General features: G+C 39.5%; 1 protein-coding gene across 3 annotated transcripts; it reads right to left on the reverse strand.

The window, feature by feature from the left end:
- Window positions 1–3,912: 3,912 nt before the first annotated feature.
- lsm14ab (LSM14A mRNA processing body assembly factor b) lies at window positions 3,913–14,173 on the reverse strand. 3 transcript variants are annotated; one of them, XM_034305200.2, is made up of 11 exons: window positions 13,835–14,173; window positions 10,900–11,063; window positions 9,683–9,821; window positions 9,294–9,398; window positions 8,806–8,979; window positions 7,973–8,056; window positions 7,562–7,774; window positions 6,588–6,741; window positions 6,484–6,507; window positions 5,378–5,615; window positions 3,913–4,091 (listed from the first exon to the last, which is right to left on the reverse strand). In XM_034305200.2, the coding sequence occupies exons 1-11, from the start codon at window positions 13,953–13,955 to the stop codon at window positions 4,068–4,070; spliced, it is 1,440 nt and encodes a 479-aa protein (XP_034161091.2). In that variant the 5' UTR covers window positions 13,956–14,173; the 3' UTR covers window positions 3,913–4,067. The 3 variants fall into 3 exon arrangements, with proteins under 3 accessions (XP_034161091.2, XP_034161090.2, XP_034161092.2); XM_034305199.2 differs by having other exon boundaries at window positions 7,562–7,777; XM_034305201.2 differs by lacking the exon at window positions 9,294–9,398 and having other exon boundaries at window positions 7,562–7,777.
- Between the last annotated feature and the right edge of the window lie 3,466 nt (window positions 14,174–17,639).

Below are 17,639 nucleotides of genomic sequence, written 5' to 3' on the forward strand. Positions count from 1 at the left end.
GGGAGCCGAAAGAATCGACTCTCATTGGTGAGCCGAGTCAAATGATGTGACTCACTGAAAACTGGCGTTTATTTAAATGTGAATTAAGAGCTGTTATTCCCATCACTAACCTGCAGCAACGAGTCTTGGAAGGAGGAGTAACTGTTACTATTGATTTTATCCGAGCTCAAAGAGCTCAAATTTTCCCAAATAATCAGGTTCCACTTGCAGCATCCACAAACAGCTGGATAATAAACATCTGCTCCTTGCTGGTTGGGCCAATAAATGACCAAATACCTCCTCATTTAACCAAAAAGGTAAATCATTTTGAAAAATACAAATCAACATCACAGCTTGATGGTTCTGCTTTCATGATTTCTGGCTAAACCTACACAAGGTTAAAGATTTATTTGTCAAATGTTTTAATGACATTTATCCACATTCCTCCAAGTGGACAAGGAGGAATTGAAAGAATAAAAATAAACCAGAACATTCAGGTTAACATTCTGCATTTGTACTTAAAGTCAAAATAATTCAAATATTTGCAAATTAACCCTAAAAGGGAAAAGCACCACAACATAAGTACTGAGTTTAAATGTTAACGAAGTTGTGTTATAATTCTACTTGAGCTGCAACATTTCTTTAAAAGTTACAGCTGAAAATAGTTGAATGCATTTGATATTTAATTTTGTATGAATGAATCTATAAGATTGCAGCTCTGGGAAACATCTGGACCTTTACACTCTAGAAATGAAGTCTAAAATGTGAAAGGAAACATGGAAACCAGAAAAAGGTGTTGAGGGGAAAGAAAAAAAAAAAAAATCAAGGACAAGGATTTTGAACAACTATTTATTTCTCATTTCTGAATAAAAACTTCAACCTGGTCACTAAAAGTACACCATGCTGTACAATTGCTTTATTCAGGAAATACAAACAAAACAAAAACAACAAAAAAAAAACACATAAGCCAATCAAATTCTTTTAGAAGAGAGAAAACAATCCTGTTTCGCCTTTACAAAATGAAACTCTGTATGTACAGTCTGACATCTCATATGAGCAGGAGGAGGAGAGGGGCGGCGTGGGGCGTTAATGTGATTATTGCATCAGTCCAGGACTCTCTCTCTCACACTCTCACACACACACACACACACACACACACACACACACACACACACACACACACACACACACACACACACACACACACTCTCTCTCTCTCTCACTCAGTCACTCACTCACTCACTCACTCACTCGAGCAAAATCCCAAATTTGACACTCCAGAGGATTTGCATGTCCTCAGCTCACGGCCTGAGTAGTGCACTACACGGGCAAGAGAGAGCTCAATGCAACCCAAACACTTATGACACACAATTTTGCTGGCTCATTAAGGCATTTCCCATCATGCTGTGCTCCAACCCACGAATAAATCATCCAATCAGACGGCTCATTCGGAACTGCAGGGCATTAAACTAGCTGCCTACCAAAAGACCAATAATATGCCACATGTAGGTAAGGTTCATCGCGTAGCGCCTACAGGAAGTACACAACAGCCACAAAGGTAACCTCAAGCCACAACAGGAACACGAACCTTACTGCGTCTTATCGATACGAGACGAAAGAACAAAGCACAAACGAGTCTCTTTCATCATAAACCTTTCACAAGCCAATACCCGGAAAATAAGAAACGACCAACAATTTAAAAAAAAAGAAAAAAATGCATACAAACTCCCAAATGCTGGTAGAGAAGCAAAAAAGTGCTTCATTGACATTCAGGGGGGAAAAAACAAGTTAAATATGATGCAATAAAGCATCTGAAGAGCTGGCATTCGTTCATAAGCAGGGCTGAGGAATCCCGAATGAAACTAAACGCTGACCCTGGATCAGCGGTCCTACACAGTCAAAGCTCTAATGTGCTCATTCTGCACACACACACACACACACTGTTCACACAGTTCATCACTGACTCTGAGAACACACTGAGTGTTTTATCCATCTGAGGAGCACGTGATCATGCGATCAGCTAAATGCCAAAACCATGTGATCATGACATCACCACTCGTCCTTCTTTCCACTTCTTCAGCACAGTGTTACTGCTTCGTATAAAATACTGCTTTCAGTGAGAAATGAGCCTTAAAATACGCAGCTTGCTATTGAACTTGGCTAGCTTTGTAACAGATATCTACTGCTAGAGAGGTAACATCCATCTCATCTCCGTAACAAAGGCAAATATTTTGTTGTATAATTAAAGCCAGCAGCCAGGTTCGCTATCTAGCTGAATTTTTTTTTGTTTGTTTTTTGTGTAAATCAGGCAAACCTTAGTGCATTTTAAAATTTTTTGTGTTGAACATCAAGCTGAAAGTGAAAAAGGTTAGTGGTAATGTCATGATCTGGCTTATCACCTTTTTTTTTTTTTTTTTTTTAAACTCGAGCTCTGTGCTTGTTAACGCAGGGACACCTCAAATCTGCACCAAAACGCCCTGCTTTAATTTCAGCACACAAACTAAATCCTGACTCCAAGCAGAAACCTTTAAATGATCATAAAAAAAGGTTTTAGAGAGTTGATCTCTGATCTGCTCTCTAAACCCATGACCTGGATTTGCTGTAATGCTACCAGGCTCTTAAAGAGAATTCACATCTCATTACACAAGCGTTAGCTTCACGTTCCCAACACATCTGTTCTTCACTTCATACATTTTTTTCTCTAGTGGATTCTGAGCTTTTTAAGACTTTAAAGAAAAAAAAAAAAAATCAGAGCTGCTCATATTTAAAGCCAAAAGCGGAGAGAGAACATGGCGTAGAAACAAACTACTAGTTCGAGTAGCATGGCGTTATTCATCTCTAAAGTGCAAATGAATTTTTTTTCTTTGAGGGGATCCGATCTAACTGTTAAAGGGTGCGCTGGACAATCCCTGAAGAACTTGACAGAAAATGGTGATTATTCGTGCTGTAAATGTAAAGGCTCGACAAATTTAAACACGTCAAAGTATCAAAGAGCCTGACACGACGACATCTACGTAATCATCGAAAGGCAAAATCCACTGGCACTCGGGTCTCAACTTTATGTGAATTCTAAGCAAACGTGTCCGTTTTTTTCATGTCAAGAAAGAAAGAAAGAAAGAAGCCTCTTCCAGCAGGGTACTGTGAACACTTCCTGTCTACAATGGCACTGTACAGACATATGGGAATAATTCCTTAAACAAGAAAACAACAATAACAATAATAATAATAATAATTTCCCAAAACCCACTGAGTGCTGGCTAACTTCGCATCAACATTATTACATTCAACACTTTTTTTTTTTTTTTTTTTTAAATTCAACAGCCTCATCTGAGATCCGAGTTGATGAGAATTTAGGACGCAGCTGGATCAGACCATTCAGCCAGGGAAACAGGGGGGATGAATCTTTAAAATAAAATGAGTCACTACAAAAAAAATGGGAGGAAAGCAAGAAAGAAAGATAAGTCATCTACACGTCGTAGCTACTCGCAGCAGAGTCACGGGTCTAACTGAAATGTGGTTTAGGCAGTGGTTTAAGGATGAAGATTTCATCGTGACCGTACAGGACACAAAGACGAGTCTGGTGCTTCTAAAAGACTGGAAGGAAAGAAAAATAAAGCTATTTCACTGATGGGAGCTCACAGTATCAGCGGGCGTCAGCATACACACGTGTGTGTGTGCGCGAGTGTGTGTGTGTGTGAATGTGTGTGTGTGTGTGTGTGTGTACACACACCTAACAGGAACATTATCAAATACATTTTAATTCCTATTATTGTTGTGTAAGAAAGGAACTAAAACGCTGATGCAAAAATACTGAAAAGTAATTTCACTAAAGTTGCGCTTTTTTTTCTTTTGCAAAGTCTTCTGTGTCTGTATCAAAGAAAGAAAGATCCAAAGATTGACTTTTTGTTTTCTTTAAAAAAAAAAAAAAAAAAAAAAAAAAAAAAGAGGAGAAGGGAAGCGGAAAGGAGGAGCGAGTCCACCTCCCGCACTGGATTCAGGACAGACGGACAGAGTGTCTATAGGGGAGGAGAGAGGAGGGAAGGAGAACTCCAGCCTGTAGAAGACGCTGTAGTTGCTCCTCTTGTGAACTACGCTGCCACCTTGTTGTCCTTCTGAAACAAATCAAATACACAAATGAATAAATAATAATAATAATAATAATAATAATAATAATAATAATAATAATAATAATAATAATAATAACGCATAATACCAGAACACACATGACAAGTTACACATGTTTAACCTTCATTGGTATAAATTTCTTTTCCCCCGACACTAAATGTAACCCATCCTACAAGACATGTTTGGTTTGTGAAATTAGTTTTATTATTATTTATTTTTTTTTGATAATGTCTGCCTTGAACCGGATCTGTTTATTACCAGCTATTTCAGACAACCAGGACCCCGTTTACCTTAGCAAACATTTTACATTTGTTATTATTCCAAGCAAAAACCATACACTGGGGATGTTTTGATTCCCTCTTAGGCTCCGCCCACCAAAATTCAGAAGGCGGAGTTGCAGAGGCGCAAGGATGGATACTACGTGTAATAATACAGTTCCACTGTTCGGATTACGCCTGCTATTTTACAATCTAATGTATTTAAAGCTACAGTACGTAGGATGTTTGGTTAAAAATTAAAACAAAAGGGGAGAAATACTTATATACATAACATGTAACTATAACGTTAATCCTGTGACTGTAACTCACAGAAATTCAGTCAGCTGTTGGGTTTGTATTATAACAGCTTAGATATGCCTCACGTCACTGCAGCTGTAAGAAGTACAGCCAAAGACCCGCTGCCGGACGACTCGACTCCGAGTCACAGACATCACAACATTTATAAATAGATTTTGAGCCAGACAGCTCTAGTTAAGCGAGAGAGGTTTTGCACTTTCACCTGGTACTCAGTAACAGAGTCACACGTTATAATCACTACGCTACAATCTGCAGTATGTTAGCACACGACTGGTGTCATTACTAGGCATCTGTACCTCTATACTAAGCAGAGAGACAGGCATCGTATTTAGTGTGCAGATTGTGGATTGGGACGCAGCCCTAATTTCTTGTTGAATATGTATAATTTGCCTCTCGCAGGCTTCAGATTAATCCACGTGGCAGAGAACGACGCAGCACAACCTGTGTTACGCAAGTCGTTCGCCATTTTTAACCAGAGAAAACGAAAATCCAAAAATCCTACATCCTTTAGCTTTAAACATGAGATTAGTTAGCTGTATGGAAATTAACAAGCAACTATCAGACAGCAGACATGCCTTAGCTGATCGACTACATTTGCGTTAGTGGTGAATTGAGTGTGTGTATAGTATTCATTTGTATTCATGATTTAAGGTGTGAGAATACTAAAAACACTAGATTTATGCTGGATAGTAGCTGACCCGGTACTCAAATTCAGAGAAGTCTCCTCGTCCTCCCCGTCCTGAGCGGAACCCCCCCCTGAATCCAGATCCACCGCGGGGCGGTCCAAAAGAGCCGCGTCCGGCTGCGCGCCCGCGACCGCCACGGAATCCCATAGGGCCCCCTCTGCCCCGGAAACCTCCACGCCCTCGGCGCAACGGGAGGCCAAACGTCTCAGCGTTCATCCTCCTTTCCTCTGCCCAGGTCTGCCTCCGCTCCCTACACGGACAACACACACACACGCGCAGAACCTTAAACATAAGCATCTACGAAGGTTTGTATTCATTTTGGTCAGTTTAAATGAATAGTAAGTGAAGGTGACGGGACTTCCTGATAACATTTTATCATCAGTTTATATACCTGTATATACGTACTATACTGTGGAAAAGTCTTGGCACCCTACTTTTTTTTTTTATTACAAATTTTGTCTTAAATGTTTATTTTTGTGACTTTTTCATTAATGAGTTAATTAAAAAATTTTTTAATTCCAAATATTACTTTTCTAACAAAACAATAAATTAAATGTTACAGGACAACGTCTGTATGGCAGCAAAAACAACACATTAAATAATACACCACTTTTCAGACCAAAATCATAATGAAGTCTGTACGATTTTATCTGCAAAAACAGAAACAGGTATGATAATGTCTCCAGAAGAACCGTCGCAGATTCTCCAAGATGCTCACAAAAACTTAGCAGCTAATTTCCTTATAAACCTGCACAAATTGTATCTGAGACGACTGATGCATTTTTTTTTTTTTTTAAACACAAACAGTTGTTACATTTAATACTGATTTTGTTTAGTTTATTACTTTTTACTGCTTTTAGTAGTGGATTTTTTTTTTATGTACAAATGTTTAATTTCATTATTTTTGAAGGCAACTCTGCTTTATAGTATTTCTCACGTGCCTAAGACTTTTACACATTTACTGTACACAGCGTCACCTCCCAACATTTAGAAAATAACATGATATAATATTCAGGGTACACGGCCCACAAGTAGACGAAAATAAGCCTCAAGTCAAAATCAAAATTTGACGGCACAAAAAATAAATAAAATAAAAGCCCAATAAAACGGTAACATACCTGCCACCTCCAGGTTTATCTTTTCTGTAAAGAAAGCAAAAAGTCAGTTAGTGTGATGATTATTTATATGAAGTCTGATGATCTACTTCTTAGTCGTGCTGTACCTGGAGTCGTCACAGGAGATGTTGTCGAAGAAGGACTTGGACTTGTCGTAGTAGCAGTTGGGTCCCAGTGGGTCGTCCTCGTCCACGTTGCCCTCGCTGTTTTGCGTCTCCACACCCGAGTCGCCCTTGTCTTCCCCGTTCACCGCCTTCTCATCTGCAGAACGCCACGTTAATGTTTGCATTTTGTCATTAAGGCTACTCAGTTAATCACAATTTAACCGCAACTAAACATGATTGATATTGTTGAGCTTTGCTTTTTATGAACTATAACCTCCCAAGTCCTCCCAGGTACTAACTGCCTGACTAATACTTCACATTCTCATGACGCAGTTTCATCAAGCTAGGATGACGAGAGCCGTGGGCGCATACCGTAGCGACATTACTTACTCACTTTGGGAAACCCATTTGTGTTCCTATGTAGCATTTAAATACATATCACCGACGTGACAAACAGTTTTAATGCTACCGTCGCCTCTGGCTTGCTCATTACGGATAAATTTATAAATCTAAAATTTATATCCTGAATTTATATATTCCTGTAAAGCTGCTTTGTGACAATGTCCATTGTTAAAAGTGCTATACAAATAAAATTGAATTAAAAATGATCAATAAGGCTGCTCTCTACTGATTTAAGAAAGGATCAGACTAAATAGGTTTATTTAGCTACATCAATAGGATTCTGATGTACAATATTCGATACATACAATTGCTGCTATGGTTATGTCTCTTCGCTTAATTAAAACATTTACACACAGCAATAACCGATTTGATGTGTAATTAATTAAACTCTGTTCATTATAACGGCAAAGGTAATATCTAAGCATACAGATGTAGCCTAAAGCACTAAACACATTTAACCGCTACATAAGAAAGGAGCTCTATATCATGACCAAAGTGACTCATTTTTGCAGTTATTATCCCGTATAACAAGTAAAGATAACTGGTGGAGAAAACTTTAAGAAATCAACTGGCACCTTTGATTTTAAGCTTGCTCTGGAACTCGCGGTCGATCTCCTCCTTGTTGAACTGGGCGTTGGCACTCTCAAAGTCAAAGTCCTTCTCAAACTTCATTGGTCCGTCTCTGCGCATGTTAAACCGGCCGCGGCCGCGCTGACTTCCACCACCACCACCACCACTTCCTCCACCGCCACCACTTCCTCCTCTTCCTCTTCGCAGTGCGGGGGCACCTGCTGAGCAGTCAGACACCATACATCACTGTCATCATGCAAAGGCTTTTTATCACGTTCTGACCTACACTGATCACATTATTAGTCATTTTAGTCATAAAAGTCCATGACTACGCAGTGTCCTGTGATCACTGATGTTCGTCTCTAGAGCGCACTGTGCATGCTTGATTATTTATGTAAGCTTTCGTAAACACTTACTGCCTTGTGGGCGTTTGCTGGCTTCCCGGTTCTCCACCTTGCTCAAGTCCGTTTCTGGGCGAGCATTCTTCTCTACTTCAGCAGCTGTAAGGAGACAAACATCTACGTTAACAACTCAACAGAAACAGCAGCTCAGAGTTAGGACTGAGACGCGCAAAACTTTCAAGACACCAAAAAAAAAAAAAAAACTCCACCACCCAACCTGCACCAGTAAGGAGGGCAAGTAGGTGATAAAGAACTCGCTTCTGATACAAACTAGAACTTTGCTGTTTCTCATATTAACGAATAATGAATCTTTGTAGTGGGAACAGGGTTGCACAGTATATTGTTAGTTAACTGTTAGCATAATGTTAGGTTTTGCAATACAGATATTACACCTAGCAACTTGTAGCCAGTGCCAGGACGTGACAAATGAAATGAAACAGACAAATGAACACTAGAATGCTCAGAAAAGAGTTTACCGCAGTCCGATTATTCTTTGAATTATTTTCCCCAACTGAAAGTGCCTGGCTAACTCAGGCGGTAGAGGATGAGACTCTGAGGATTGTGGGTTTGAGCCCCACGCTGGGCACCAAACCCAGCACAAGCTAGTGCACTCTCAGTGCCGGTCCCAAGCCCGGATAAAACGGGGGTTGCATCAGGAAGGGCATATGACTTAAAACCTGTGCCAAATCAAATCATTTCCATAATGGAGACGGGTGATCCGCTGCGGCGTTCCCTAAAGGGAGCAGCTGAAAGATGATTTTTCCCAACTGAGGTGGCACATCACCAATAATGAACCCAAGTTACATGCCCCCATATCAACATGGCTAACAGAGCCTGTGCATTCTCACCCCTGCTTTGCTCCTGGCTGTCAGAAGGCTGTTTCTGGGAGCTGGGAGGAGGTCTGCCCCCTCCAGGACTCTTCTGACTCACAGATGCAGCAGGAGGCGCTAGAGGAGCCGGCTGCACCGCAGGTTCCAGGCTCGGGCTCTTCCGCAGGGCATCGAGAGACGGGCTCGTGCGGCCTGCGGAACACACACAACATCGAAGAGTAAGCAAAGCATTACAGCAGAATCAGCTGTAAGACAAGTTGTTAAAACAAGAATAGTCATGAATTTGAGAAACTAATGCTGAAATTTGGATCTACAACATTTAAGTGAAAAACAATGAGAGGAAATTTAAAGCGCTTGTCTAACTATGCAAGAACGAATGAACCCCAACATTCAGTTTGTCACACAGCAGCCATCTGCATGCACTTTTTTTTTTATTTTATTTTAAAAACAGAAATGCAGTAAACACACAGAGCGCACGCTTTTCCCCCCCCCGACAATTTAGTTACCTTCAGTTACACGTGAGCTCAGAGAGACAGGGTCAGAGGGGAGAGCGCTCTGGGACAGAGGGGCGGCTACGTTTGTCTCGCTACCGAACGCGGACCCTGAACTTCCTGCGTAAAGAGGGACAGCAGGTTTTAATGTCTTGTCTCTCTCTCTCTCTCTCTCTCTCACACACACACACTGAATAAACCTGAGTTTCATACAGAAACAGGGAGTGGACAGAACAGGTGCAACTCTATATATAAACACTAGAGAGTAGTTCCTGTTCAAGCTTTGTCCAAACAAACTATGGCTAATTTTTTCTATAGTGTCTACAGGTCCACCTGGAACTAACTCGGCCTCACTAACTGATTAATTAAAGCAGTATACGCTGAAGATCAGAAGTGAAACTCACCTGCAGTGACAGGAGCGCCGATGGGCTGGGGCACCAGGGGAGCAGAGAACTGGCTGTAGGCGCGCACAGGGGGTCGGCTGAAGGACGCGTAAGAACCCACAGGCTGGAAGGACGGCGCCGGAGTGGAGACTAGAGATGACTGCGGAAAAAATCAAAAAATAATTAAACTACACCTGTAGGGATAAGAAATATGAATGATATGATATTGTTGTCCTGAGTAACTTCACAATAGGCTCTTTCCAGTACTCGTTTCATAAAATTTCTTGCTCATGAAAGGTCTGGATAAGCAGCTAACGTAAATGAAATGCTACAACAGATACCTTTTAATGATGAAACCGTTAGTGATTCGTTGATGCCTATAAAGAACAGAATCTGAAGCGGTTATATTTTATATCGCTTCATGTTACCACTTCTAGGCTCTGAACAGATTAGATGTATCTGTTCTCTGACACATGGAGAATACTTGCACTTCATCTCACAAACCACACCAGAAATAAACTGAGAACGCTATAAAGCCGGTTCCCTTTTTGAGTTAATGTCTCTAGCTAGTGTCTGGTCTAATGAGCCGCCTTCAGCGATACAATGTACATAACTGCAGTCATTGGACAAGCCGCTAGGAAGGCGAGCTGTTTCATGTTTAGAGTCGATGAACTACAGCCGGTTGTTTACTGGCTCTACTTCAGTATTTTTTTCCGATGTTCAGTTCCATCTGAGGTGGGATGGTTTGTTTAGACCTTTTTCATATTGCCTTTTAACGCACAAACACACAGAGAAACAATGAAAAATGTAACATGCATAAGTAGGCTTTGTGCGTTAGTGAACAGAAAAAGGAAGTGTCTACAGAAACTCGACTTAGAGCCTTGAGGCTATAATACTTCACTAAGAAAATATCCATACTTCATTACAGTACGTTCTGAACTTTTATACTTTACAGAGTTTGAAAAACTACACTGAAATTTCTACACTTGACCAAACCTGTCCTGTAAAACCCGAGAACACAAATTCCCAGAATATGCTAGCTCTGATCATTTTTCCCCGTGAAGCAAACACTAAATTCCATCCTGCTGATCAGAGAGGGATCTTTAATGCCAAAAAGCAGCAATAAAAAAAAAAATACGCTGAAGGATGTCTGGCTGTAACAAGTGATTTACAATACAAATAATCATCACACTACAAAGCACATATAAAACACACACACACACACACTACACTGTTACCTGTACGATGGCCGGGTCTTGAGGCAGGGAGCAGTTGGGCTTCGGTGGTTCACAAACGGTCAGATCTTTGATGTCACTTCCTCTAAAGATAATGTATTCAAAGACATCGTCCCGGGGAGCCACTGGTCTGTCTGTAGGACGGTCTTCAGTGCCGAAAGATTTCACTGTTCATAAAAACAAGAGGGAGGAAAAAAGAAAGACAGACGCTGTTATCATCACTCAGAGATCTGCAATATAACTCAGGACTGACATAAAACATGACTGCAGTATGATTAGAGTTTATCTGAGTGAAGAAAAGCTTTGAGACATCTCTCAGTTTTCATGAAAGTCTAAAGCACTGTATTTACAACTCAACAAGGACTCCACTTTACTGTTACTTCAAACTAACAATGCTGCAACTCTGAGACTATTTAAAGTGCGTTTCTCAGCACTTTCAAACACAAGTAGAGCTTTACTCTTCTGTAAGATCAAATATAGTTTACTTTCATAAGGGTCAATCTACAATATATGGCCAAAAGTATGTGGACACCTGACTGTCACACCCATACGCGCTTGTTGAAAATCCCATTCCCGATTTATTCCCCGTTATTACTGTTATAATAAGCGCCACTCTTCTCTTCTGGGAAGATTGTCCACTAGATATTGGAGTGTGGCTGTGGGGATTTGTGTTCATTCAGCTACAAGAGCATTAGTGAGGTCAGGTGCTGATGTTGGTGAGGAGGTCTGGGGTTCAGTCGGTGATCCAGTTCATCCCAAAGGTGTTCAGTGGGGTTGAGGTCAGGGCTCTGTGCAGGACACTCGAGTTCTTCCACTCCAACCTTCACACACCATGTCTTCATGGAGCTCGCTTTGTGCACAGACGCACTGTCACGCTGGAACAGGTTTGGGTTTCTTAGTTCCAGTGAAAGGAAATTGTTAAAAATGCTACAGCATACAAAGCCATTCTATACAATTGTGCTTCTAACTTTGTGTCAGCAGTTTGGGTGTGAATGTCAGGTGTCCACAAACATTTGGCCACATTGTGTAGCTGCTTCTTATTAATATCATAAAAAAAAAAAACATTTTAAACCTATTAAGGAAACATTGTAAGCACACACTTGTTGCTTTTCAGTAAGTTATATTTTTCTTAATTTTTTCTCCAATGTCTAAAATGCAAGATATTTTAAAATCTAAATTCTGCTAGCTGACCTTTTCATGTAGCCGGATAATATAAGTAATATTTAAATCTGTTCTTCGCTTTCAGAGTGCATAGATGGCTAGCAGATGGATTTGTATAAAAGCAGGTTTATCTGTGGGTTTGGAGATTTTAAAAAAAAAAAAATACACCAAATAGTTTGCAAAATAATAATAAGAATAAAAAACCACTACAAGAGAGTAAAGTCATTTCTGTCAATTTCCCAAAATCTCACTGATAAATATGTAAAGAGTTAGCTGTAATAGGTTACTGTTGCTATAGTAACAGCTAATTGACTGGGACTTGTTTAATTTACATAATCTAAACCTGAAAGTTTCGTGTTCAGGACAGAGAGTTTGCACTTTCAGGGTTCTCAGTAACATGTGTTTAGTCTTCAGAGGAGGAAAAAAAAGAATGAGAGGCTGGTGAGGGAGCTGCTGTATGAGCTCTTATAGCTGCTGTAATGTAAGTGTTAGCAGGAAGTGGTCTGCAAACATTCCACAACATTAAATGGATAAAAAGTACACATCTTGCTTTAATAAACTGGCAAACTGCTGTGGTGTGAGACGAATAAAACACTTCAGGACGTGCTGTTATAGGAAAATAATCAACTTCACACGGCTCCGTCACTGATTATTTTCCTACAGCAGCACACCACCACCACCACCGTGCGTTTAATTCCTTACGTATTTTATATCCTGATAAAACTCAAGTTTTGGGAAAATTGTCCTTCGATATGCAAATGAGTAAGTGTCGATTTGATGAATATGCAAATTGGCGCGTGACGTCATCCAGCGGCGCCTCTTTTTTTTTCTGGAGCCTGCATTAGACACTTTCCCCTGAAAAGAGCCGGTAACACTGGCACGAAGGAGCACCTTAGCACTGTGTGTGTGTGTGTGACACAGCTAGTTTTCAGATTAAAGAGAGAGGAAAATAACAGCCTGTGTGTGTGTGTGTGTGTGTGTGTGTGTGTGTGTGAACTTAACGCGGTCTGAACTGAAGTAAACAAAGAAGCGCTGATAAAGCACCGGCTAAGAACAGACTTCTAACTTTACCACATGCAAAAACACACCAAAAAGAACACTAACGGATTAAATTATCTGCCAATAAACAAATAAAACAGACCGAGTCATAAAGTTTATAATAAAACCTAGCTAACTAGCAGCTTATAAGCTAACGAGCTATCTTTCTATACATGTAACCAAGTTAGCAAGCCACACTGGCTATATAAAATACAATAAAAATGTTTAAAAATCATAAAAAGATATTTTAAGAAAACATAAACCTCAAACACGACCTACGAACTAAAATTACACATTTTCATCCAGCTATATTTATCTAGCCAGATGCTAGACGGGCTGGTTGTGTCCCAAATCCCTCCTACAGCTGCTCTAGTGCACTAGATAGGGCGCACTAGCCATTATTTCCTACGCAATAAAGTGCGCCTACACACGGAGTGCGCAGCTATTCGGTACGCGGCCCTGAATCGCCCTTTAAATTCGTATCGAAGGAGTTAAGATTTATAATTTCGTATAGAATCTGTATGATTTTGTATGTTGTTTTATATAAGGATTGATATATACGTATATCAATATACTCAGTTTACGCTAGGAGTTTTTAAACCAGGTAGCTAACGGCTAATCCTTTGCTTTTGCGTACGAAGCTAACAATTAAAGGCAGCTAATAAAAAGCAGAATGATCCAGTATGATCCGGTATGATCCAGAATGATCCAGACTCCACACAAGCGCGCTGTAAATCACCTTTGGCGAGCGCGACGGTGGAGTTTTCGGTGTCGATGGTGTATAAGATTCCCTCATAGCGGATCTGGGCCTTGGAGATCAGGCTGATTTTGCTGCCGATGTAAGGCGTCCCGCCGCTCATGGCGTCCTCCTTATCGCCTTTCAGCTCTTCCTTCACGTTAATTTCTGTATCAAAACACCTCGTGTGGGTGCACAAACTCCCTCCGTGTGTCCTCTTCTCGAGCACACTCGATATAACCTCCTCACTCTTGTCGGCGCAGTTCCCTCAAAGAAAGTTACTGCTAACTACCACGACATGGCCGATTTCATTTTCCTCCGCATCAACTGCAAAGCATGCTGGGATACAAGAGGAGGCCGCTCTTTCTAATTCTCGCGATAGAACACGAGATTTCTGAGCAAACCCGAGAAGTCGTCATTTCGTTGTTCAATATACAGGATATACAGTACTGTGCAAAAGTCTTAGGCACGTGCAAAGAAATGCTGTAGAGCAAAGACGCCTTCAAAAATAATGAAACTAAATGTTTCTACATGTAAAAAAATACTATAAAGAGCAGTAAACCGTAATAAATGAAACAAAGTCAATATTTGGTGTGACGATCCTTCGCTTTAAAAATAAAAATAGTATTCTCAGGTACAATGTGTGCAGTTTTATAAGGAAATGAGCTGGAAGTGTTACTGAGCATCTTGCAGAAGCAGCCACAGTTCTTCTGGAGACTTTGACTGTCGACTCGCTTCTTATTTCTGCAGCGAAACCCAGCAGCCTTCATTATGTTTTTATCTGAAAAGTGTCTCTTATGGAATCTGCTGCTTTCTTTACTGACATACAAACATTCTTCTGTAACATTGAATTTTGTGCCTGAAAACTAATGTTTGGAATCTAAAATGTTTTTGTACTGAATCAATAATGTAGAAGTCAGAAAATAAAAATCTATAACAAAGTTTGTACTAAAAAAAACATAGGGTGCCTAAGACTTTTGCACAGTACTGTATACAGCCAAAAGTATGTGGACACCTGACCATCACACTTATATGTGGTTCTTCCCCAAACTGTTGCCACAAAGTTAGAAGCACATAATTGTATAGAATGTCTTTCTATGCTGTAGCATTTTTAACAAATTCCCTTCACTGGAACTAAGTTTTAATGAGTATGTTAAAAAAAATATATGAGCAAATCATAGTTCACATGTTGCATTTCCTCTTCTTAATCTGAATTATTCTCTTCCATGTGCACATAAAGATCCTCAGGGTTTTGTATATAATATAAATATTGTCTTCCAAAAACCTGTTCCAGCATGACGATGCCCCTGTGCACAAAGCGAGCTCCATGAAGACATGGTGTGTGAAGGTTGGAGTGGAAGAACTCGAGTGTCCTTCACAGAGCCCTGACCTCAACCCCACTGAACACCTTTGGCATGAACTGGAACACAGACTGAACCCCAGACCTCCTCAACATCCCAACATCAGTGTCTGACTTCACTAATGCTCTTATGGCTGAATGAACACAAATCCCCACATCCACACTCCAAAATCTAGTGGAAAGCCTTCCCAGAAGAGAAGAGTGGAGCTTATTATAACATCAAAGAGGGACTAAATCTGGAATGGTATTTTCAACAAGCTCATATGAATGTGTTGGTCAGGTGTCCACATACTTTTGGCCATATATTGTAGATTGACCCTTATGAAAGTAAACTATATTTGATCTTACAGAAGAGTAAAGCTCTACTTGTGTTTGAAAGTGCTGAGAAACGCACTTTAAATAGTCTCAGAGTTGCAGCAATGTTAGTTTGAAGTAACAGTAAAGTGGAGTCCTTGTTGAGTTGTAAATACAGTGCTTTAGACTTTCATGAAAACTGAGAGATGTCTCATGTCTCAAAGCTTTTCTTCACTCAGATAAACTCTAATCATACTACAGTCCTGAGTTACATTGCAGATCTCAGGTATCCTCAAACATTTGGCCATATATTCAATTCAATTCATTTTTATTTGTATAGCGCTTTTTTTTTTACAAAGGTCATTGTCTCAAAGCAGCTTTACACAAACAAAAGTAAAGTGAAGTTTATAGTGTAAGTGTATCATGTGCTAAAACAGCAATCCATAAGAAAGCAAAATCAACAGAAAGCATCAAAAAGCAAGTTATTAGAGAATATTTATATTATATACAAAACACTGAGGATCTTTATGAAGTGAAGTGACTTGTGGCCAAGTATGGTGACCCATACTAGGAATTTGTGCTCTGCATTTAACCCATGTTATGCATTTAACACATGTTATGTGCACACAGGGTCAACATGCGAAATTCCACACCAAGCTTGGAGAAAAAAAAGCAAGTTATTAGAGAATAATTCAGACTAAGAAGAGGAAATGCAACATGTGAACTATAATTTGCTTTTTTTCTTTATTAATATCTTAATTAATATGAGTATATGAGATGATATTAACATACTCATGAAAACTCAAGATAGTTTATTTAAATGATTGGAAACTGATGTATTAAGAAAATAAATATTTTATTATTTTGATGATAGTGACCAATACATTTTCATCTGCAGCACACTTGCTTATCATTCGTATATTAAAATATCTACTAAATGTAGGTATTATAATTCTCCGTTCTGTATCATAAAGTGCAGTGTTAATCTACTGTAGTATTATTTATGCACTTAGGGTTGAAATTGTCCTTTATTTATTTATTACCATTTTATTGAATATGCACTTTGAAATAGTCTTTATGGTACCATTCTAACACTTTTGTCTCTTGCCTTTCTGGTTATGAATGCTAGCAGATTTAGAAGATTTGCTTTAGATAAGAGCATCTGCTATATGGTAGATGTAAAGGCACATGTCTTTCTAAACTGAAAATAGAAGAGAGCTGTACTATGACTCTACATTATCTATCAGAGAAGCAGTTTCCCTTAGGAGCTGTTAACTGCTTATTGATTTTGATGACAATTCATATGTAATTTATTGTTATAAGCCTACTACCTCATGTGTTAAATGCTACAGAGGATGTTCTGTTCTGCAGGATTTAACACATCAGGTATGCATTGGTACCTTCCGCCGCATTGGTACTGTGCCCTTGAACTAATTCAAGTGTGAATCAAAGCATGAAAAGGTTTCTTAAATTGGTTTGAAGCCTTTTTTGAATCGGGTTCTTTATGTTGCCCACTGCAGCATCACTGGTCTGTGAAGGTGCCTCTGCGTCCTCATATAGCCTTTACGAAAATGTTCTATAGGACAGAATGAACAAGACAAAGATATGAAATTATAGCAACAAACAGCTAGTGTTTCAGGTTCCACATATGTTCCTGGATCACAAATAACAAAAATGGTCAAACAGTGTAAGTTTGAATATTAAAAGTGAAAAAACTTAATCAGATCAGAAGTTTCTTTTCTGAATATGATATTTTGCTTTTATAACTGTGTCCAACCTCTTTCATATCCTTTCAATGGCTTTTGGATCCTTGCAGTTATAAAACTGAGAAATTAGTGAACGAACAACTACTTTAACGTAAAATGCATGATAGATAGATAGACGGATAGATACATAGATAGACAGACAGACAGATAAACAAAGATTAAAATATTAAAAATAGACCTAGACTAAAATAAGAGCAGAACTTGGGGGAAAAATACAAAAAAACCTTACAAGGTCTTTGAGTAGTAAAATGGTATGAGTGTGGAAGAAGACTCTGCGGGGCCCAAGCACCCTTCTCAAAGTCCTCGCAAAGCTAGATGTAATGTTAAAAAGAACATTGATGAATGTACTGTTCAGGTTTTGTGACCAGTGCTAAACATGTGAAACGCC

The sequence above is a fragment of the Pangasianodon hypophthalmus genome, chromosome 6, assembly GCF_027358585.1.
Source record: "Pangasianodon hypophthalmus isolate fPanHyp1 chromosome 6, fPanHyp1.pri, whole genome shotgun sequence".
NCBI lineage: Eukaryota > Metazoa > Chordata > Actinopteri > Siluriformes > Pangasiidae > Pangasianodon > Pangasianodon hypophthalmus.